Genomic DNA, 24824 nt, shown 5'->3' on the forward strand with positions numbered 1-24824 from the left:
AAATCTCATGACTCCCTTCATTGGAGAAACCTTCAGGAATACATAGTCGCCTACTGCAAACTCCACATCCCTCCGTTTGGGGTCTGCATAACTCTTCTGCCTACTAAAAGCTGTTTTCAATCGTTCCCTGATTAAAGGAACTACCTCTGAAGTGTACTGCACTAGGTCTACATCATGCACCTTCGCTTCCCCTATTTCCGTCCAACACAGAGAAGACCTACACTTTCTTCCATATAGTGCCTCATAGGGTGCCATCCCTATGCTGGAATGGTAACTGTTGTTGTAGGCAAACTCCACCAAAGCTAGCTGCTCATCTTATTGACCTCCAAAATCCAAAACACTCATGCGAAGCATGTCTTCCAGTTTTTGGATTGTCCTTTCAATTTGTCTGCATGCGAGGGTGGAAAGGCATCTTGAAGTTCAACTGTGTGCCAAGTGCCTCCTGCAACTTTCTCCAAAATCGAGAAGTGAACTGGGGCCCTCTGTCAGATATTATGGAAGTCGGAACTCCATGCAATCTGACTATTTCTCGAATGTAAAGCCGAGCATACTGTGCCACAGAGTATGTAGTCTTTACAGGCAAGAAGTGAGCTGATTTGGTTAGACGGTCTACAATTACCCATATCGAGTCATATCCTCGCGTGGTACGAGGCAACCCAGTCACAAAATCCATAGTGATCATTTCCCACTTCCATTCTGGGATAGGGAGCTCTTGCAGCTTCCCTGACGGTCTCTGGTGTTCAAACTTCACCTTCTGACAAGTCAAGCACTTGGACACAAAGTCTGCTATGTCTCTCTTCATACCATTCCACCAGTAGCTATCTTTCACATCATGGTACATCTTGGTGGAACCTGGGTGGACACTGTACAGTGTGTAGTGTGCCTCTCGCATGATTTCATTCCTGAGGTTGTCCACATCGGGCACACATATCCTAGAACCTTACACTAGGGCGCCATCATTGGCAAATCCAAACTCACCACCTTCACCTTGTTGTACTCTTTCTATGATCTTCATCAATTGTTGGTCTCTGTGCTTAGAAACTCTAACTCTGTCTCTCAAGTCTGGCCTCACTGAAAAATGAGCCAGCAATACCCCCTCATCTGAAAGATCTAGGATTAAACCTTGATCCATCAACTCATGTACCTCCTGAATCAATGGTCTCTTCTCCGCTGAAATGTGCACCAAATCGCTGTAAGATTTTCTCGCTCAAAGCATCTGCTACTACATTGGCCTTCCTGTGATCTTGGATGGTGCAATCATAGTCTTTCAGAAGCTCCATCCATCTCCTCTGTCTCAAGTTTAAATCCCTCTGTTGGAAGATGTACTTCAGACTCTTATGGTCGATGTATATCTCACACACTTCACCATACAGGTAGTGTCTCCAGATTTTTAGTGCAAAGATTACAGCCGCCATTTCCAAGTCATGGGTGGGGTAGTTCTGCTCATGCCTCTTCAGCTGTCTTGAAGCATAAGCCACTACTTTTCCATTCTGCATCAAAACACGCCTTAGGCCAACTCTGGAGGCGTCACAATACACGGCGTATCCTTTACCGCTCATAGGTAGTGTCAACACAGGGGCAGTGGTTAGACACTCTTTAAGCTTCTGGAAACTCTCCTCACAATCATCTATCCAAATGAATGGAATATTCTTCCTGGTCAACTTAGTTAGGGGAGCCGCTATCCTGGAAAAATCTTGCACAAAACGCCTATAGTAGCCAGCTAGACCCAGAAAACTTCGCACCTCAGTGACTGTTGTAGGCCTAAGCCAATCGATTCTGACTTCAATTTTCTTGGGATCCACTTGAATGCCGTCACTAGAAACCACGTGTCCCAAGAATGAGATGTTTTCTAGCCAAAATTCACATTTTGAAAATTTGGCATATAGCTGGTGCTCCCTCAAAGTCTGCAACACCATTCTCAAGTGCCACACGTGTTCTTCCTCGGTCCGAGAGTATACCAAAATGTCATCTATGAATACGATGACAAAACGGTCCAAAAATGGCTTGAACACCCTGTTCATCAAGTCCATGAAGGCTGCTGGTGCATTAGTGAGTCCAAAAGACATTACCAAGAACTCATAATGACCATATCTTATCCTGAATGCCGTTTTGGACACGTCCTCATTCCTGATTCTCAACTGATGGTAGCCTGATCGCAGGTCTATCTTGGAAAAGTATCTAGCCCCTTGAAGCTGATCAAACAGGTCATCAATCCGAGGAAGTGGATACTTGTTCTTCACAGTCACCTTGTTCAGCTGTCTGTAGTCAATGCACAACCTCAATGACCCATCTTTCTTTCTCACAAATAGAACAGGAGCACCCCAGGGTGAAGTGCTCGGACGTATGAAACCCTTGTCCAATAGCTCCTGTAGTTGCTCCTTTAGCTCTTTCAATTCTGCTGGTGCCATCCTGTAAGGTGGCATTGATATGGGGTTTGTACCCGGCACAACATCAATGCAAAACTCTATTTCCCTTCCTGGTGGCAACCCTGGAAGCTCCTCTGGGAAGACATCCATAAATTCTCTGACAACAGGAACATTTTCCATGCTGACACCTTCTACAGATGTATCTCTCACCAATGCCAAATACCCTTGTCATCCACGCCTCAACATTTTTCTAGCACTAATTGCTGACACCAAATTATATGGAGCCATGCTCCTGTCACCGTCAAAGCTAAACTCTTCCACACCAGGTATGTGAAAATACACCTTTTTGTTCTTGCAGTCTAAAGTGGCATAGTGAGTTGCCAACCAATCCATCCCCAAAATTACATCAAAATCCATTACTGGTAGAGGAACCAAGTCTGCTGGCAGGATCTTTCCATCCACTACTACTGGGCTACCCGGAAAAACCATATCTACATCTATGTTGTCACTAAGTGGGGTAGCTACCGACAAAGGGCATTCTAAAGTTGTAGGGTTTCTACCCAACCTCACGGCAAACACATGGGAGACAAATGAGTGCGTAGCACCCGGATCTATCAAAACACGAGCCTCATAGGAACAGACCAGAAGAATACCTGCCACAACTGCATTTGAAGCCTGAGCATCCTGATGGGTCAGGGTGAAAACCCGAGCTTGACCCCTACCCTGAGTGGCAGAACCCTGATATTGACTTCTACCTCCTGATCTGCCTCCAAATCCACGTCCCCCTTGTCCTCGGCCCTGTTGGCCACTGAACTGACTGCCTGCCATGCTGGAAGCACCTGGATACAACTGACGAGGAACATTTGCAACAGAACCTTGTGACCCCATCTGTGGCTCACTGAACACGGGGCATTCCCTAGCAAAGTGACCTGGTTGGCCACACCTGAAGCATACTCCTGAACCCATCATACAAGGTCCTGAATGTCCTCTTCCACACTGTGCACAAGGTGCCAAGGAGGATCCTGAACCAGACCCAGAACTGCTGTACCCTGAACTGTGACCACTGCTGGATCCGTACCCTGGTCTGAACCCTCGGGATTTGTGTCTAAATCCACTCCTCTTATTTCTGCTTCTTCCTCTGTAATTAGTTTGGCCACCACTGTCCGTAGTACCCATGTGTGGAACACCTGAAGAACCCTCTGCTCTGTTTTTCTTTGCCCTTCCGCTGTCATCCACAGCATAACTAATCTCAATCTGTCTGGCTCGATCAACTACCACGTCAAAAGACTGATCAGACATCATGGCCAGGTTCGCATACCTCCTGTCAAGCCCCTTTAGGAACCTCTTCACCTTCATAGTTTCTATGGCTACTACTGTAGGGGCATATCTGCTCAATTCCAGAAATTCTGTAGCATATTCATCTACAGACCTGCCATTCTGTCTTAAGGCCTCAAAGGCCCACTGCTTCTGATCTCTAAAACTTTCTGACACAAACCGATTGATGAAAAGTTCCACAAACTGAGTCCACGACAAACCCTCCATCCGAGGTAACACGTAGTCATTCATCCATTGTCTAGGCATAGGCCCCATGACATGCTGTATACACTCTATTAGTCTTCTATCAGTCAACTGCAATTCTGTTCCTGCCTGTCTGCAGGAATCCAAAAACCGATATGCATCGTCTGACACATCATAAGTACCAGGCACCAACTTCTTGAAATTTATTATCTGTTTGTAAGGTTCCCCTCTTGGTGCGATGGACTGCTGCTGCTGGGGAGGGTGTACCATATACTGTGCCATCATATGGATGGTTCTCTGCAAACCAGCTAGAGTAGCTGCCATTGGGTCCATGGGACCCTGTGCCATAAAAGACTGATCCTGTACTGGTGGCAGCTGCTCTTCTACTTGAGCAGCTCTAGGCCTCCTACCCCGCCTCCTCGGGGCAGGCGCCTCATCCTGTGCCGACACCTCGTCAGGCACATCTGGTTCTGGTGCAGTGGCAGCTCTCCTGCTTCTACGCATTTTCCTGAAATTCAGCAGCATTAGCCCACAAAATTCAAAATTGCACATTACATAGCTCTATAGACTCATGTTTACACACAATATATGAAGCAGAAACTAGAAGCAAAGATGACAATGCAAGACGAATGTGAACCCTATTTTCCGCATGTGACCCCTAGTAGACTCTTCCCAATACTTTTAGACAAACATTCCCTAAGAATCTGGAGCCTAAGCTCTGATACCACATTTGTCACGACCCAACCTATGGGCCGGACCGGCACTAGGACCTGGGCCAGCCTAAAGCCCCCGAGGCCCGTAGTAAGCCTAACTATTCATTAACCCAACTCTAAGGCCCATTTGGGCCCAATTTCAAGAAACCAACCGGACAGAGTCCGACCATAAAGTGGACCTTTCAATGGGGAGTTTTTGACTCACCCGACCTGTAAACAAAATATATCATCATTTGGGGAGCTCAGCTCCCTCATCCAGTCCATCAAACATGCATATAAAAATTTTACAGGTCCACAATAATAATTTAGTTTACAGACCCAAATCAAATAAACATTTCTAACACATGCGGAAATTCTAAGATTTAACAAGATTATACAAACATTAATAATCGACCTGCGAGGAAGAAAGCAGGTTAACCTCAAAAATATCCTCCTGTGGCCTGGAAAAATATTGAACAGGAGTGAGCGTTCGACTCAGAGAGTAAAATATCAATTTTAACCATAATCTCTATAACTATCTAGAACTAATACAACCTGTGGAGTGAAATGCAACAGCAACAATATTTTCACATCATAACATCAAAAGGTAATTTGGAGCACTCACACACCCTGTAATATCAATCATAATATATGGGAGCTGATCCCCTATACAGCTCTCTTAAATCCAACATGGTGCCAGCGAAGAACTCAGCTCGGACTTCCACTTAATAACCAAATCGGGGTCCCAGCGAAGAACTCAAGCCGTGTCTACCCCGAAGGACCGGGTCCCAGTGAAGATCTCAAGCCGTGTCTACCCATCCTATCCATAGTCCACACCACATCACACGCACGCCAACGCACGCACACTGCTCCAAATTACCACAACAACATACATGGCACTTTTACAGTTATGAATGCAACATAAATCGTGCCTAAAGTTTATCTACATAGATATATGCATATAAGTGATGCATGAGCATGCTTGAACATATAATAATAGTGAAATTACAATTAAAATTAATATTTTACTCACAGACTTGACGGTGGTCACTGAGGCGGCTGGGCGGAGGAAGAAGGCTGTCCCGACTCACCTGACAATTTTATTACAATCATTTAATAAATTTGACTCAATACAAACAAAGAAAAAGACCAAATACGCCCTAAGTCGTGCCGAAAATCCGGCAGAGTCTCCCCTATACCTAGGACCTACCCAACCTGCAAAAGGGCTCAAAACACACTTCTATACTCACAATCCATATATCCACAACTCAATCACATCACACGGTCCCTCCTGGGCCCATCAAATCAATCATTCATCACAATAGATAAAATTTCAATTTAGTCTTTATAATTCATCATTTTTGCAAAAACTGCCCAAATAAGCTCTAAAAAATTCTAAAACTTTGTCCCGCGGTCCTTAACCATATTACTAGGCTATTGCAAAAAGAATCATAATTTTCCGAGCTACCAAGAATATTTTATGGATTTTTAATCATATTTAAGCACTAGAAAATTACGAAAAAGTAAGGTTCGGGTTTACCTTTGTCAATTCCGACTTCGGGAACGCGCTCGGGATGTCTGACAATGGGGGGTAGCCAAAACCTCGGTCCAATTCTGAGACTTTTTCGGTAACAGGTCTATCTGGCCGGAAATTCACAGACCCGGTCAACTATCGAATTTCCGCGAATTGAGGATACCTACACGAAGCCCATAACACGGGGGTTAGTACATAAAAATTTTTAGAATTTTCTAAGCTCATTTAATGCTCGGAAAGACACTGCGAAGTTCCGTGGGACCCACCGAAAAACAGTGTCGAAAAAATTCGAAATTTATGTCGCCGCGAAGCTCTCGACGAGTGGAGCGCGCTGGTACTCTCGGTTTTCTCGTGGGGTTCACGGTTTGTGAGAAATCTAGCCCAAAAGTCGAAATGGGCTAAAATTTCCCAGGCGAAAATTGGACAAACCGCTCGATGGATTTCGGTGTTCTTGGTATCTATGGAAAGCTCTCGCCGAGTAGATGATTTTAGACACAAGACCCGGTCCGATTGGTGGCCGGATCGGCCGGATTTTGGCCGGGAAGTCCAGGCGTCGCGCGCGCGCTGCGCGTCCTTTCTGAGGCCGTTTTCCGGCGTTCCAGGAGGCGGCCGGCCGTGGGGGAGAGCCGAGGTGGGGCGCCGGCGAGGTGGGGAGGCAGGGGAGGTGGCAGCGCGGCAAGGGGAGGAGGGAGGAGAGAGAAAAGAGAGAGAGAGAAGGGGAGGAGGTCGACGCGCGCGGGAGGAAGAAGGAAGAAAAAGAAAAGGCCGGTCCGATTCAACCGGTCCGATCCGGTCCGGTTCGATTCGACCGGTCTGATTCAGGATACAAAATTTTGAATTTTTTACTCTGCCTCGGGACCGAAAACGAGGTCCAAAAATTTCGAAAAATTCCAGAAAACTCAGAAAAATTCGTAGACTCCAAATATATTTTTAGTTTTGCCACGTGGTCTTTAAATTAATTTTTAAAAATCATCAAAGTTTATATTTTCGGAAAATCGAACCCGATTTTTAAAATCCAAAAAATCTCAAAAAATTTCCTAAAATTTAATTAAAATTAAAATATCAATAATACTCATAAAATAATAAAATATAAAATTATTGGGTGTTACATTATAATTGTTTTATGAAGCAAATTGAATTTAATTTATTTTAAATAATGTAATTATAGAAGCCACTTTTTTGAAAGATTTAATTATCATTTCTATGTTTATATTGAAATTAATGGAAGCAAGGATCAATTTACTTACTTCAATAAACCTCAAAAGATATCTAATAAATTATAATTATTTTTTTATTCAAATATTTTTTATGTAAATTATAATAAAACTTATCTTTTTAATTGAGATTTTTAAATTAATTTCCTTTAGTTTAATATTTTATGACTTTTTATATATACACAAACTAAACATAAATTGAAAATAAATTGTTTATGTTCTTGACCATACAATTAGTTTTTTAGCATAAGTTAATGCAATAGATCATTTGATCTAATATTTTTCAAGTGAATAATACTAAGAATGTGTTTCGCTCCCCTACTTAATTTTAATTTTTGATTTAAAATATATTTTTAAATTTATAACTAAATTTAAAAATAAATAATTAACTATTTGATAAAATTATTTAAAATTTTAATTTTTAAATAATTTAAATATTTAATTAAAAATAATTTAATTTATCAAAATAATAATAAAAATTATATTATTGAATATCCTGATTATTAAAATAAGGATAATTATTAAGATAATATAATTTTTTATTTTATCAAAATATAATTTTAAAAGAATTAAATAAATCATAAATAAGGCGTGCATTACTTATAATTTAATTTTAATAATTTTGAAATTTATAAATCAAACTAAATATTAATATACTTATAATTTTTTATTTATAAGTAGATTTGATCAACTTATAAATTAAACTAAACACCCTCAAAATATGCATATAAATTTATTCTCTATCTATTTATACATCTTATAACATGTAATTAATTAAAAATTACAAAAAAAAAATAGAACACTATACTAAATTTGTCATTTTGATATTAAAATTTTTGTCTAAAAAAATCATATATTTATTTATATTTTTTTTAAGACAAATAAATACAAATTATAAAAAACTTATGTTCTTATACTTTTTACAACCGATATTATTTATCTAAATATTTACTTTTAAAATTAAATAAATTTAATTCTTATAAACAAATTATATTATATTCATATATTAATTATTTGATAGTATTAATCATTAATAACATCACATTTATTTCTTTGATTTTAATTACAATTTAAATTTAAAAATTTTAAAACAAATAACTTAATTAACAAAACAGAGACTAGGAGGCCCACAAATGATCTTGCTCATTAAGCAATGGGACGAGAGGAGACTTTCTTTTAAATGGAGAGGTGTGGGACTACTAAAGCCCACATTGTTTTTCTGTTTTTCTTTTTACATGTTTTTTTTTTAAATTTATGATTTATAATTTCAATTTTTAATTTATATAAATAATATATCATAATAAAGAATTTATAGTATATTATAATATATAATTAAATCTTATTATAGTTATTATAATATTTATAAATTTTTAAATCATAAATTTAATTATAAGTAATATTAAATAACTTAAAAAAAACATGATAATATGCGTATGATCAATAAGAATTAAAATTATCTAAATACTTATAGTTCATCTAATTTTTCCATTTTTTTAAAATTTATTTTGTGGTGTGAATATTCATTATAATTTAATTAGTTTAATTAGTTATTAAGAATATTTTTTTTACATGGGAAGACGGAATTTTTTAGTGATAAATTAAAAAAAATTAAAATTTTATATAAATATATTAACTTATAGTTCATCTAATTTTTGCATTTTTTAAAAATTTATTTTGTGGTGTGAATATGCATTTATAATTTAATTAGTTTAATTAGTTATTAAAAATATTTTTTTTACATGGGAAGACGGAATTTTTTTAGTGATAAATTAAAAAAAAATTAAAATTTTATATAAATATATTAACCTTAATGAATTAGAAACAAGTAATATAATATTTAGAAACTAATAAGTTTTTGTCTAAAAAAATTTATTATTGGAAACAAATAATATAACATTTATAGACTAATAAATTTTTACCTAAAAATTTCATAAAAACAAATATTTTAACATTTAGGCTTTGTTTGCTTCTTAAAAAATATTTTATGTATTTTCTAGTATTTTGAGCACTAAAAAAAATAAAAAAAAATATTTTCTTAATAAATTATTTTTAAGGAAAATGACTTTATCTTTTAAAAAGGTGAAGTCATGCAAGAAATTATTTTTCATTTTCTAAATATTTATAATTTTATTAAAATCTGAAAACACTTAATTTTATTAAAATGTAATAATAATATAAACACATACTATTAATTTAATATTATAATTAAATAACAAAAAATATTTTTATGCAAAATACTATTTTAGAAATATTTTTCATGAAAAATATTTTCGATAGATAAGTTTTTTTCAACAAAATAAACTGGGACTTTAAAGACTAATAAATTTTTATTTCAAAAAATTTATTGTTAAAAACAAATAGTATAATATATAGAGATTAATAAAATTTTACTTTAAATAGTTATAGTAATAAATATCTTCTAAAAATTAATATTGTAGTAGTGAAATTTATATTTACTTTTATAATTTTTTTTTGATTAATTAGCCTATTAAAAATGCGAATACACAACAACATGATGTATTAATGGATACACCACAGCTTTAACATCCTCAACCATCACTGCATCACAAGGAATTTTGTGCCAAAATTCAACGATTAATTGAACTCTGTTACATTAATTAAGATATTACAGACAAATGAATTAGAAATAGAATAATGACAAATTTTGATTTAGTGGTATTAAAATCGTCTATAACAATTATAAAGACTCGAGTTTCAACCTTACTCAAAGCCAAATCAACAAATGAAACAACTTAATCATGTAGAATACATGATTTTCCTACAAGCTATCATCAACATCAAAGCACAAGAAGGAAAATAAAAAGTGCCAGACCAGTTTTGATTGATCCTAATAAAAGTCGTAACCTTGTATATCAGAGCTATCAACATCTGAATCTGAGTCATTTGTACTTCAAGGTCACTTGGACTTTCATTCTTCTGTTTTCCTGCTGCTTTTCTCCATTGCAATTTCCTATACCAGAGCTTAACCAACAAATACACGGTCCCCACAAAAATTGCCACCGTGCACCCACCCCCATAGCCACAACCACCGCCAATACCCATATCATCCACGACCCATTTGGCGTAACTGCCACAACATTGCATAGCACGAAGATCTTGAATGAAGTTTGCCTGCCTAATAAGGCTTCTCCAGTGACTTGGTTAGAACCTCCAGGAGGGTTTATGCCAGCAGCTAATGTGACAGTTGATACTAAAACAGCCACAACAGTGATTGTTTTATGTGCATTACGTACACCTTCGTCCTGGAGCAATTTTTTTTGGGAAAGATGGTGACTTTGGCTGCGATGATGAGTCATTGAAGATGCTGGCATTTTCTCTTGTAATTGGATTTCTGGTGAAGGTAATGGCAACACATGGCTGTGCTTCCCATCTACTTCTAGTAATAGGAACAAACTCGAAAGAGCACTAGAATTCTCAGTGGACTCAAGTAGGTCCAGAGCAGTCTATTTGTTGTGGTTTATCGCATTTACATCTACGCCAAGCTTCAACAGGTACATAATCATCTGCTTTCAGAACCAACAATTTAATGAATCAAAAGAAGGCCAAAATCTAAATTTAGTCATATCAGCTGAAAGTTAAAGGTTAATGAATGAGAGCAAAATGGCTTACATTAATTAGTTTTCCAGTAACTGCAAGATGCAAAATTGTATTACCACTGTTGTCAGGCTTATTAAGTAGATCTGTAATGTGGATTGCCTCTGTGAGGAATTTAACAGCTTCATATTGGTTGTTTTTCTCTGCTAGATGAACTGTTTCTCCTTGCTTAGTTGTCATCTGGGCACCTTCAAGATTCACCAAAAGGATCTCCTCAATGACATTTATTCTCCCCCTGATTGCAGCCCAATGGAGGGGCTTTCGGTCATTGGCGTCTTTCAAGGAAGAGAGGTCGGTCTCAGGCCTCAATAGCTCCCTGGTTATTTCAAGGTGGCCTTTGCTGCAAGATAGGTGCAAAGGTGTGTATCCATGAAGGTCCCCTTTAAATGCAAAGTCTGGGTGTATCTTCAAGATTTCCCTCACAGAGTCGGCAAGTAACCCGATTTTGGTCATATCCATGGAAGAAAATATTCCTCGATTAAGTTCAACTACTAAAAGGCATAATTTAATTTTCACATAATTTACCAAACAGGAACCATAGGACCACCACTACAAACATTTGGTTATAATAATTTTAGTCTTAATTTTATCAATAATCACAAAATTTGTAGCTTGATTCATTGTAGTCAATGACTTTTAACCTCTTGTTTGAACAATGTATTCCACCAAACACCTCAACCACCTGCAGGAAAACCTGGGACAACCCACTAGCTACTCTGCCATTGAAACAAATCCACCCATTGAAGCCCTTAGCAGTTGGCAGCCACAACATAACAGATCGAAAATTGTACTACCCAAAGCTAAAAGGACGTAAAACCCATGTGAGGGAAATTGAGTTTTACTTAAGACTCTTTGAATTGCATTTAATTCCACTACAATTTTTATGCGATGGAAATTGGCTAGTTAATCTCTCTAAAGTAGTAGCAGTAGTAGTAGAATTACCTGTATGCCCTGTTGAAGCTGCATCAACTTCTAATTCAAACAGATCACATTTTAAGAGATACTTCACCACATCAAGCATCCCTCTTTCACATGCCAGAAAGAGAACTTTCAATTTCTCTATTCACCTTGTAAACCACCCAAGGATCCATCTCCACCAAGAACTTCACCATCTCCAAACTTCCTTCTCTGCAGGCCTCATGCAATGGGGTCTCCATCTTCTCATTCACTGCAGCCACCATCTCCGGCCTCAGCTTCACAATCTCATTGGCCCCACCCTCCCAAATGGAGCTGCAAAGTGGAAAATGGTGTTCATGAACCCTTGAATGTTTTGGTCAATGATGCTTTCATTTTCTTGAATGATTGTATGAAAAGCAAATGTATCTCCTTTTATGATGGTTTCACAGAGCCGTTGGTCCGTTACTGATTGGTTGACAGGAGCTGGAGTTGCAGGGATGACCAGCGGATTGAAAGAGTGAGACGAGGATTATGGAGGAACTTCCATGTTAGAGTTGAACACAATTGAGACATTTGCTATTCTCTTTTCTTATAGAAAATGCCCGACATGTGTGTTGTGAATCAGGTAATGTAAAATAAGTAGGATTGAATTTATAAAAATAAAATTTTTCATGTCTGATTTCCTGGGTTCCTTTGAATTCGCTTAGCGGGAGAAATGAAGATTTGGAGTTTAATAGGTGTGAATTGAAGGGGGCCGGAGGGGCAATTGAATCTGACTTGTTCATACCTGAAGGCTAAAAGCTTTCTGTTGTGAATCAAGCCTACAAGAAATGTGTAAATCACAATTTGTAAATCACAATCAAGCCTACAAGCCAATTGAAAATAACTTTTTAACTTCTACATCAACAGGTGCAATGGAAAATAGATTGTTGTTTATAGCGATGGACCAATTGTCAATCTATGCCATTTCAATTATTTCCATAGTACCATTTTTTGGTGAACATAAGATTTAATAAAAATTTACGTGATAATTCAGCAAAATTCATCTACCCTTGTTCCATATGATTTTGATAGTTGAACGTAACACTTAAGCGATTAACAACACAATTAGACAAATACATACGATTAGCAATTCATTTTGAAAATGGTCGAGTAAACATAGGGAAATGTGTGCAATTCCGGCTACGATGACTAAATAGTGAACAAAAGAAATTTAGAATTAGAACAATTTGATTTATAACAGTGAAAATGGCCAAGTTTGGTGGCTAATGATATGCATTATCTGGTAGTAATGCTAGTTTTATTATCAGTATTAGCCTAGAAAATTTCTGTTCTACAAGTGAAAATGACAGACTGCAACACCGATGCTACTATTCTCAAAATACGGTAGCAAGGATAATGGAACAATAATTGAACAAATTGTGGAAAATTTGTAGCAAATCAAATACCTGCATGACCAGAATGAACTTACCAATTCAGATTTACTAGCAAGAAAATCTATCACTTCTTGGTTCCATTTGTTTGGAATTTTGAAAGGAAATTTTACGGGGAAAAGAATAAAATGCAGACAGACAAAGATCAAAAGAGGTCACTTTCAAGCATCCCATCCAATGGAAGGCAAAATAGAAAAGGCCATTTCAATGAAACTTGCTACGATTGGAGTTTAGATTTGACAGCTGGGAAAGGAGGTAATCTCAGTACTGCTTCCTCAGTCTCAATCGGGTCTGATCTCAGGATCTGCATATTTTAATTTTTTTTTCAAAATTAGCATAGAAAAAAGAAGAGAGAGAACCCAAGACAAAGTTTTAAGCCATAGTATAGCAGTCAAGAAATTTGTAGACTGTGTAAAAGAGAAAGAGATAGTAGTTACTGGGTCTTGGAGTGGAGGTTTAGTGTCGTCCTGGGCTGGCCTGAAGGGAGGTTTCTTCGGCTTAGTGACACTGCTATTGCTGGTTTTCATGGTTGGAGATGATATCTCTGAGCCTTTCATTGTTTGCTTTCTTAATCTCTTCCCTAGCAGCATTTAATAAAATTAGGTTTCTTTGACCTATAACTATTTTTTCTTGCAATCGAGACAGGGAACAGAGAAGCTACCTGCCTCACACCATCAATAGAGTTCAATGCTGCCGTTGTAGTTCTTGAAGCCAAATATTTACATCTTCTCCTAAGTTAAATAGAAAATAAGATCTATGGATTATATTAAGGATATAAAATTTAAGACTTTACAATTTGAAACTCCAATAATTTAAGTACTTAAATTCAAATCATGATAACTTTTCCCCCACACAATTTTACTAATATTTCATAAAATCATTTAATGAAAAATAAACTCATCAAGTCAAATATGGTTATAACTTCAAAGTTTATATACAAATATTATCACCATGTGAATTAGAACTAAAATATTTAGCTTTAGATTTAAAATCACTTCTCAATATTCTAACATAGTAGCCAACTCTTTGCTGCAAGTTGCATGTTAGACTAAACCTAATTGTGTAGGCAAAAAAAATTCCACATCAGTATCAGTATGTCAAATAAAAATAGAATAAAAAATTACAATTAAAAAGCTTGGAAAGACATTCTTATCTTTGCCTTTTAACCTCCATAACTAGTTGATCTCAGATAGTGTTGAAATTTGTTCATTCTTACACTTCCTCACTATCTCCATGATATCAATTCAATTTTATGCACCACATCATGACATGTAAAATTCTCGACTTTCACAAGGCAAACAAATGTTGTATTCACATTCACTAACGAGCAAAATCAATCATGTCAATGAGATTCATGGAAGACCTGTATAAAATTGCCTATATTTGATGTTTTTACTCCTAAGCAATAAACATCATAAAGTACAGAGGGATAATTCACATTTCAGTGTTACAGACAGTCCCATCATATTTGGATCAACAATCAAGATTAAATTGTCAATCTTTGAAAGAATAATCAGAGAGTAAATCCATTGCTGAATATCATTCAGGCCTAAAATCATTTTATTTGTCATCCAAACAATTCACTGATTTACAATAATCCACCAAATGAAACAACAATCATGTTAACTACACAAAGATGGCATAATAGATACAGGCAACATTCAAATAAATCGCAAGGTGCTAAAAGATACCATTATGGGATTTAACCATGACCTCTCCCAAAAAATATCAAAATTTCTCAAAATAAAGAAGAATCAAAATGCCTATTGGTTCAATCCACCCACTACGTGCATGTAAAACATTAAAGCTCAGCTTTACACATTAAACTGCTGGATATTTAATCATTTAAATAAAGCATTAACCAGCAATCTGCAAAATCGTATTCCTATCAATATCATTTAGATTCGCCAAAGAGAGATCAATAATTAATCTAGGGTTCTAGGTTCAAAATAAAAAAATGACCGATTTGCAAAGGAAAAACAACTTTCAAACAAAAAGCCAATTTCCCTCGGATTCGATTCCATTCAAGACAATCAATAGAAACTAAAACAATTTATTGAGAGATTGAACATGACTGATCTAAACAGAACTTCATTGAGGATTTTCATCGAGCTCAAACATACCAATCGATTTCCTAGACACATCACCAATCAATGATTAAATCTGTCACAAATTGCTCAATGAACATCCATTCACTCGTCCTATACACAAGAATCAGAGAAAAATCACTTATTTTGAACTTTTTTTTACCCCTTGGACATCTAAAGGTTCCATTATGAATTGAATAACCAAGTAAACCATGAGCTCCTCGCCAAGAGAACGGATTCAAATGAGATAAATTATGCTCAGAAGTAGAAAATAGAAAAGATTAGCAGCTCGCCTTATCTTCCCCCTTCCTATTTACCTGTCGTCCTAGCTATGCTCCAACATAAATCGTATTCTGAATCTGCGAAAGAGGTAGGAAGGCTCGTCTGAGAGTAATGAGACAGCGAATGAACGGTGAACAGCGGAGGCAAACAGACGTCGAGAGAGGTAAAAAGAGAGAAACGATGACAGAGCTTCGAGGATGAACCAAAACCTCTTCCAAACAGAAGTTCAGAACGCTGTTTAGAGCAAGGGGTTTCGGTGTAAATTACAATTTATACAGACGTAATTCGTAACTCAAACCTCTGATTATTTAAATAATATATATTGATGTGGTATTTATTAAATTAAAATATATATATATATATATATATTTTAAATTTATAATTTTAAATAAATAAATTATAAACTATTAAAGTATGAATTTATGTAATTTATATTAGGATATAAAGAGTTATATGTTATTTAAATTAAATATTAAAAAATTTTATTTTATAAATTAAAATTTATACACCCTTACCATTATATTCTCTTAAATTAAAGTCTCTTTATAACTTATTTGAGAGTTTTTATTTAGATGTAGAATTAGCTTAGAAATAGAAACTAATCAAATAACAGGTAGAGCCATATTAGGACAAAGGGGTACTTCCCCCCTTGAAATTTCTGAATTTTTTGGGGATATATTAATAATTTTACTAAATTAATATGAAAATATCACTTTTTTTTTTAGGTCCTACACTTTAATAAGCTAATACTTATTATTTTACGGTACTAATATATGATTAATGGACTAAACAGTCTATTTTCTGGCATAAAAATAATTATATATTATTTTATTTTATTTTTATTTTATCTCCAATCATCTATAAAAAGAAAATAAAAATTTTTATCCTTTTAGAGGGATAAGGTTCTTAACTGCTTATCATTATAATTGCATTCTTAATAATATATTTTTTTTAATCAGGAGAAAAAGCACAATATATATCATAATTATAATTAAATAAAAATATAATTATGAAAACAAAATCTATTTTTTTAAGAAAAAAAATTTATACTTATGTATGTAATAGAAGATTAATCATATATTCCTTAAATTTATATTTTAATATACAAAATAAAATTGATGTTAAACTTATATTTTTATGTTATTAATTATAAAATTGAATTACCAAAGTGAAATTGATCATTAATCTTATTAGTTATATGAAAATTCATTTAGAATAGAAAATGAATTATTACATGATTATTTGATGAATTACGTTGAAAAATATATATTTATAAGTATTAATAAATAAGTTATTATGATTAATTAGATTTTAATTAATAAAAAATAAATGATAATATTGTAATTTATTTATAATATCTTATTAACTTCTTATTAGAAATTTTTTTATTAATTTATGTCTATTTTATATATGTTATTTTTATAAATTATATATTTTAATTGGACCCCTCAAATAATTCCCGTCTCGGTCACTAAATCAAACTATATTTGATTTTCAGTTAATTTGATTTTTAATTTGGTATGATTATAATTTGAATTTTGATTTTTAAAAAATAATTTTATATAATTATTATTCATATAAAATTATATATAAATTTTGAAATTAATTATTAGTATATAATATTTTATATTTTTTAATTATATAATTTTTAATATAAAATATAAATAAGGATTATATGTATTTATATAATTATAAATTATATTAAAAAATATAAATAAATGAAAGATAATATTAATTAGTTTACATAATTCATAATTATAATATATATATATATATATTTACTTACAAATTATAATTATATTAAAATGTATAATATATTTAAGTAGCACTAATATGAGTTGAGGAAGAAAGTCTCCCTGATCTTCCTTTCCTGTTTAAATAGCACGTCGACAGTTTAAAACAACTACATGTCGTTCGAAACCGGCTACGATTTTTTTATTATTTTTTTATTGTACTTTATAAAATTTTCGAAGAAAATAGAATTACTAATATTAACTCCTAACCTACTTCACCACAATACAATAGCTAGATAACTCAAATTTCTATTTAAATATTAACATACAATCATATATATATATATATATATATATATATATATATATATATATATATATATATATATATATAGGATCCTTGACTACAACTAATTATTATTTTAAATAATAATAATAATAAAATAAAATATTATAAAAAGAAATTAATATAAATTATAATGCATTATTATTATTATTATTCTTAATAAATATATAGTAAACTATAAACTTCTAAAATGTTTTAAAAAATAACTAAAATTACATAATAATTATATGATACGCGCGAGAGTTAACAATTGATAATTAAAAACCCTTTACTTAAATTATAAATAAACCCTTTTAAATCTAAAAAAAAAGGGGATAAATAATAGGAAGAATCATTATAATTGACGACCTTTTCTACTCGATTGCTCTTCATTTAAAGATCCACCAATTTCTATGCCATCTCCATTGCTATAATATAAGTTTTCCCCTTTCCTTATTATTTTTTTATTTATTTAACTTTTTTTTTTTAAATTATTATTTAATTATATATTTAATTTAACAAAATTAATTAACTATTTTTTATTTTAAAAAATATATAATTTAATTTTTATATTTTTATTCTATTAATTCTTTAAATGATTACTGAATAAAATTAAAATTAATATCTAAAATAATTAAGAAGGGAACACATTATATGTATTATATATATTTTAAAACAAAATATTTCATGCCTATACTTATTTATCGTAAACTCAAAATATAAAATATAAAATATATGATTAATAGGTTGTGTCTTGGATCATGAATTTCCCCTTTGCATATATCATTAGATTGGTTGAATATATACTCCATAAGTCAGTATATGGAGAAGGGGGATACATGACAAACCCAACTACAAGAAATGAAGAATGGGGTAAAAGTAATAAAAGAAGTGCATATATACTGCCTAGGAAAGTCCAACAAAAGAAAACACAAAAGGACATGGATCCATGGATTTATGTATACTCTCACTCCTTCCTTTTGGCTACACCTTTAAGCATTATTAGAGATTTTTGTAGGCATGGCTTATGCAGCCCCAAAAGCAGGAGCTTCAAGTTTCACTTTCTCCCAAGAAAGGCTCCTAGTGCTAGCTACTATTCTCTTTTGTGGATTCTTGGGTTATCTTGTTTATGATGCAGTAATGGCCACAGCATCCGAGCTTCTGCAACGGTTCCTGGTGATTTCCCCTTTGGTTTTGGTCATTGTAGTCCATTGCCTCTCTGCAGGCACCACCCATTTCAACATTCCCATGCCAGGGTCTGAGCCTGGAGCCATCCATCGTGCTGGAGGCTCTCCTTGGGGTGTTGCTTTTCTGCTACTGCTTCTTTTCCTTCTCATTTCATATCAACCTTCTCTGCAGAGTCTTATCTTCTAGTTTTATTTTCTTATTTAGCTTCAAATGGAGTTCCGGATCTTAAAATCAGCCACCAGTATGACTACGCTAAATCTTATCAGTCTTATATGTATCTTCTATGTTTACAAGTGTAATGTTGTCTAAGTATTATGCTATTAGATGAAAATCATGCACATTAATATTGTTCTTTTGCTTTACTCTTCGTCTCTTCTTGTACTCACCCGATCTATCGGGATTTTAACATAAAAATTCGCAAGAAGAAGGTGGTAACCCAGCAGGGTTTGAACGTGAAATTTCTTAATGAAAATTTCAAATCTTTATTGCTAGAGATGGTAGACTATGCATGCAACCATCATATCAGTGGGGTATGGAGAAAATTATATTGTACTATCTAATTGCAATATCTTGTGGTTTTCTTTTCTGAGATTTTAGTTTTACCAGTTTTATTCCTCCATTTCCATGTGTTCCACTTCAAAGAATTTATATTTCAGCATTTCATACAGACCACACAGATCCCTTTAAATCTAATTTAATTTCTTCGGCTCTAAATTCGCAAGGAATTAAGTCCATTTAGATATATTTTAAGGGTATATACTTTGTAATAAATTCATTATGTGTATATATTTATAATTAAGTTAATAATATAATTAATATATTCAATAACATTATAGAAATTAAAGTAAAGCATGAACTCACAACTTAGAGCCTGTTTGGTATTACTGTTGAAATTAATGTTGAGAAAATCACTTTTTTAGATATACTACTTAGAGAGTATTAAAAATAATTTAAAATTAAATTTGATAAGTTTTAATTATACGAACACTAAAATAATAAAATAATTTTTTTTAAACTGTTTTTTTCAATAATATCTAAAATGAAACTTTTATTTAGAAAAGTAACTTTAAACCTCTAAATGCAATGCTAAATAGGTACTTATTGTGAGTAATTTAAAAGTATGAAAAGTTATTTTTTTTATTTTTATTGTATTTATAATATTTTAAAATTACAAATTATGTGGTAATGTTTATAAACTATGTACTCATAAAAAATATTCATTTATACTTTATTTTACAAGTGTTTACATAATATTCAACTCTTCATAAAACTCTTTCAAATTTCTGTTTTTAACTATAAATTGTTAATTCTTATCTATTTATCAACTTTATAATAAAATTTATGAAAACATAATTGTTTTTAACTATATAACTTATCAATTATTATTTGACTTCTATTATTAGAAAAGAAACCCACAACACAATAATTATTGAAATGCTGAATGTGAATTATTGGATTAGGCTTGACTCATCACAACCTCACAATTTTTTTTTTTATAAGCTAAAAGAAATTTTATTGAAAAGGAAATAAAAGAGAACAAGAAACAGAGCCCTTGCAGAAGGGAGAGCCAAACAGCACAAAGGTGGCCAAACATAAGATACCAATACTACAAACTAATCAGCACAATCTCACATTTTACACTCCTTATCTGGACCATATTTGTCTATGGTCAGCAAAGAATTTTACAGTTGAGATTTTTTTTTAAGGAAATATATATATATATATATATATATATATTTGATGTTCAATTTTATTTAGGTGATAGATGATTTTTTTTTTATTTGGCTTATTTGGTTAATCTTATCTTACATATTGATGCTATCATTAGTCTCTTTTGAACAACTTATCACTTTATGAACTTATAACAATGAAAATAAATGAGGTTGGTGGCCTATTACCCAGCTATTACAACACTCAAATTAGTGTTCAATTTAGAGAGAATTTAAAAAAAATGATGAAGAGTTCAGTAATAATTTTGGCAGAGTAAGCATATCTAATTTATGTATTGTTTTAATATTTATAAATTGAAAACTAAAGAGTCGTTTGAATCCGAGAATATTGGCATGTTCAGTTATTATCCCAATATTATCGTTTGTAATTCTTTCTATTCACTCATTTTGCCAATACTTGATTGGTTATTCATCGAGCTTGTTAAGCGAGTATCAATTCCAAATATCACTCAGATTACTCCACTTAAAGATATGCACAATTTAAATTCAAGATATGCTCGGTTCGAACTGGTCTGAGCTATCTAATATTCAGACTAGTAATCTTTAGACTTTTTTGACCTCTTAACTGTGTTGACCTTATGACTGAGTATTTGACTCTTTGACCATTCTATTAACTCTTTGATCGAGTATTGATTTTTTGACTTGGATTTGGGCGTGTTATATCACATGCATATATAAAAATACTTTAATCTTGTCTGTTTATACTTTTGTTCATGATCTAAATAAGTGGAAGCAGAACAATAATGCTTGGAATAGTGACAACTCAATAGTTTGTAGACTACTCTATGGCAATTATGGAGCGAGGACCAAACAATACAATAATACAAAATCTAAAAGTATACATATGTTTAAGAAACATATAACTTTCTTTCAGTGTAGGTTAAAGAAATGTAAAGAAATTGACTGCTTCTGAAGTTTTAACCGCTCGTTAGAAGATATATAATTGCTCTTTATTATAGAAGCTAAAGAAGAGATAATATACAGCTAACAAAATATATATTCTTCAACAATAAATAACAGACAAATTAAATTTGCAATAAAGAAAGTTTCCATTGCAAAGCTGCCACCTTCAATTTTCGTTTTGACCTGTAGTGGGTTAACGCTGCTGCTATTTCAGTTTCAGAGTAGTTCCTTACCAGTTTCTGATGGGGCCTGAAAACTCACAAGCCAGACATGGGAGATGTGAAAAACTGTTCTATTTTTTTTTTTTTCTAAAAATTTTCTTTTATATATAAAATATATTATGGTAAATGTTTTAATTATATGCAAAAATTTAGATAACTAAATTTGATTTATCAATAAACTTTTAGTTTCTTCCAGAAAGCAAAGCATTGAATTAGCAACTAAAGATGCACCACTACAGATATCACACAAGATGCTTTTTATACAGATATGTTATAACAGTCATGTAAATTTAAGGAGTATATACAATTCCACAATCATGCAATATATAAAAAAAAATAATATAAATTTATATGATTTGATTGTAAGGTTTATATCTACGGATAAGGTAAGAGAAAAAGTTATAATAAAAAAAGTTATAGTAAAAAGAACAAGATCACTCAGAATTTTTAAACCATATCAGTTTATACCCTTCGCTATCTTCGCAAACCTCACTTTTTATCTTAATTGGGTCACAGTGTAAAACTTTCATGTCAAGTCACAATTCGAATATATAAATACCTATTCAAAATTTAAACTATATAAAAATAATAAAATATATAAATTCATAGATAATTATAGTATATACCGAAGATTGATAAGTATATATATATATAATCGACGAACTATTTCTTACTTTCAATGGTACTGATATGATTCTATTTTAATAAAAATGTATTCAAATAGTATATTATTAAATTTTCAATAAATTTAATAATTATTATTAGTACTAGGTTTGAGTTTAATATTATACATTAAGTATATGTTATTTAAATTTATTCATATAAATTGCTAATTAAACATAAAAAATATATTTTTTATGATTTTATTTACAAAATTTGAAATATTATACATTTAAAAAATAAAGTTAAATATTTATACAAGATTATTAAATTTTAATAGAACTAAATGAGAAATCAAATTGTGTTTAATTGTTGTATACCGAAACTTTATATTATATTACTTCATAAAAATACCTTTAATTTTATTTTTATACATATTAAAATATAAATAATAAAATTAAAATAATAAATTTTATTTAATTTTTAATATAATTTTCTTTTAATATTTAGTGACCATATTAAAGTTAATAACTCATATTGTTAAATAATTAGTGAAATTAATTAATTTTATTTTTTTAGAGAAATTAATTTTAGTTTTAATATATATTAAATAAAGAGATATTAAAAAATTAATTATTTTTTGTTATAAAATAAGTTATAAATTAAAATAAGTGAAAAAGGAAAATGATCCAATATCTATGACCTGCTCCTTCTCAGGAAGCTTATCCTTTCCTTCCTAGAAAAGACACAACAAACATGTGATTTTCCCAGACTAGGTTTCTCGTGTTTCCAACCCTATGATCATCTGCGGGATGCTCCATTGAATCCTGCCTACCGTAAAGAAGGTTATATTGGTTGAAAACTATAGAAAGTCCAATTGTCAAAAAACTATTCAATTCCCACTAAAGACTTTTGGAAAAGCACTTGAGCGTCAACTGGACCTGTTGTTATAGAATAGACTAAAATGACCTTGTTGGAATGGGAATCTCTCATAGCTATCAGCAACAAGTCCAGCTACTATAGAAGCCAGTAAGATATTTCCAAAGAAGACGACAGGTACACATAAGTTTGATCGCTGTTATATATGCGATAAAAAAGGGTATTATGTTTAAAAATTGCCTTAAAAACTCAGGTTAAGCTTATCCATCACATTCAATAAGTTGCTCATATCTCTCTGAAAGACGATTATGTTAAATCTCTATTCCATCCTGATGAAGATATTGCATATGCACTTAGTATTGGTCAACGTATTTTACAGACAAATATCAGTGATATACATTGGAGGGCCGTCTTTATAGAACTACAAAGAGAAAAGAACATCTGTGATCATACAAGCGGTAAATTTTCAAAGGCTCAAAAATATTATCATTCTGTTTACAAGGAGATTTTAACCATCAAAAATAGAATCAAAAGGTTTGAATTTCATTTAATCAGACATCACTTTACTGTTTTTATGGTTATGGGCAGCTCATTGCCTTTACTTCTATTATTATGAATAAAATATTTACTCTAAAAAAGACTTCTACAAGTATAAACTGGGCAAACAGCACCAGAGTCGGGTGTTCTCCCGCAAATATTCGCCGCTTAGTCAAGAGTTGCTAGAGTTCCCATATTGTCCCTGGCTAGACTACCCATTCTTGCTTCTCATTTCATTTTTCTTTCCCTCTTGTCTTCCTTCTCCGCCGCACTGGTGGCCGGAGAAGACAATGAGTTTGTGAGAACCATGGACAGGAAGCTATATGGTCTCAAGAAAGAAAAGCTAAGCCATTTCCGCTTGTATTGGCATGACACCGTCACAGGCTCTAACACTAGCCCCGTCCTAGTCGTACCGCCGGATAACACATCAACTACAGTCTTCGGGATGATAAGGATGATCGATAACGCTTTAACGTTAGGGCCAGAAATGAGCTCCAAGTTGGTGGGAAGAGCACAAGTGTTTTATGCACAAGCGTCACAGCAAGAGATCGGCTTGTTAATGGCCATGAATTTTGCTTTAATTCAAGGCAAGTATAATGGCAGTAGTATCACCGTGCTTGGGCGGAATACGGTGTTTTCGAAGGTGAGAGAGATGCCGGTGATCGGAGGAAGTGGGCTTTTCCGGTTGGCTAGTGGTTATGTTCAGGCCAGAACACACACGTTTAATCTAGCTACAGGAGATGCTATCGTTGAGTACAACATCTATGTGTTGCATTATTGATGCTTTTGTCTTCTTCCACTTGGTTTTTTCCACTAATTTTGATGATTATTTCTAGCATGTGAGTGGGGTTGGTGATGGGTGTATATATATATATATATATATATATATATATATAAAAAATAGTTTATTGGAGTACTTATTTATAGATTTTTCATTTTATATTAAGTACTTAAATAAAAAAATTTTACAGCTTAAATAAATTGAAAAAGCACAAAAAATTTTGAATTTTTACATTATTAGCTAAAAAAATAATGATTTGGGAAAATGGAAACTGAAAAAACCTGCCAAT

General features: G+C 32.9%; 1 protein-coding gene and 1 pseudogene across 1 annotated transcript; one reads left to right on the forward strand and one right to left on the reverse strand.

The window, feature by feature from the left end:
• Positions 1–9987: 9987 nt before the first annotated feature.
• On the reverse strand, positions 9988–12350 carry LOC110671235 (ankyrin repeat-containing protein ITN1-like; annotated as a pseudogene).
• Positions 12351–23847: 11497 nt separating this feature from the next.
• LOC110671246 (dirigent protein 19-like) lies at positions 23848–24589 on the forward strand. Its single transcript, XM_021833659.2, has one exon. The coding sequence runs from the start codon at positions 24062–24064 to the stop codon at positions 24533–24535; it is 474 nt and encodes a 157-aa protein (XP_021689351.2). The 5' UTR covers positions 23848–24061; the 3' UTR covers positions 24536–24589.
• Positions 24590–24824: the final 235 nt, after the last annotated feature.

The sequence above is a fragment of the Hevea brasiliensis genome, chromosome 15 (genome assembly GCF_030052815.1).
Source record: "Hevea brasiliensis isolate MT/VB/25A 57/8 chromosome 15, ASM3005281v1, whole genome shotgun sequence".
Lineage (NCBI taxonomy): Eukaryota > Viridiplantae > Streptophyta > Magnoliopsida > Malpighiales > Euphorbiaceae > Hevea > Hevea brasiliensis.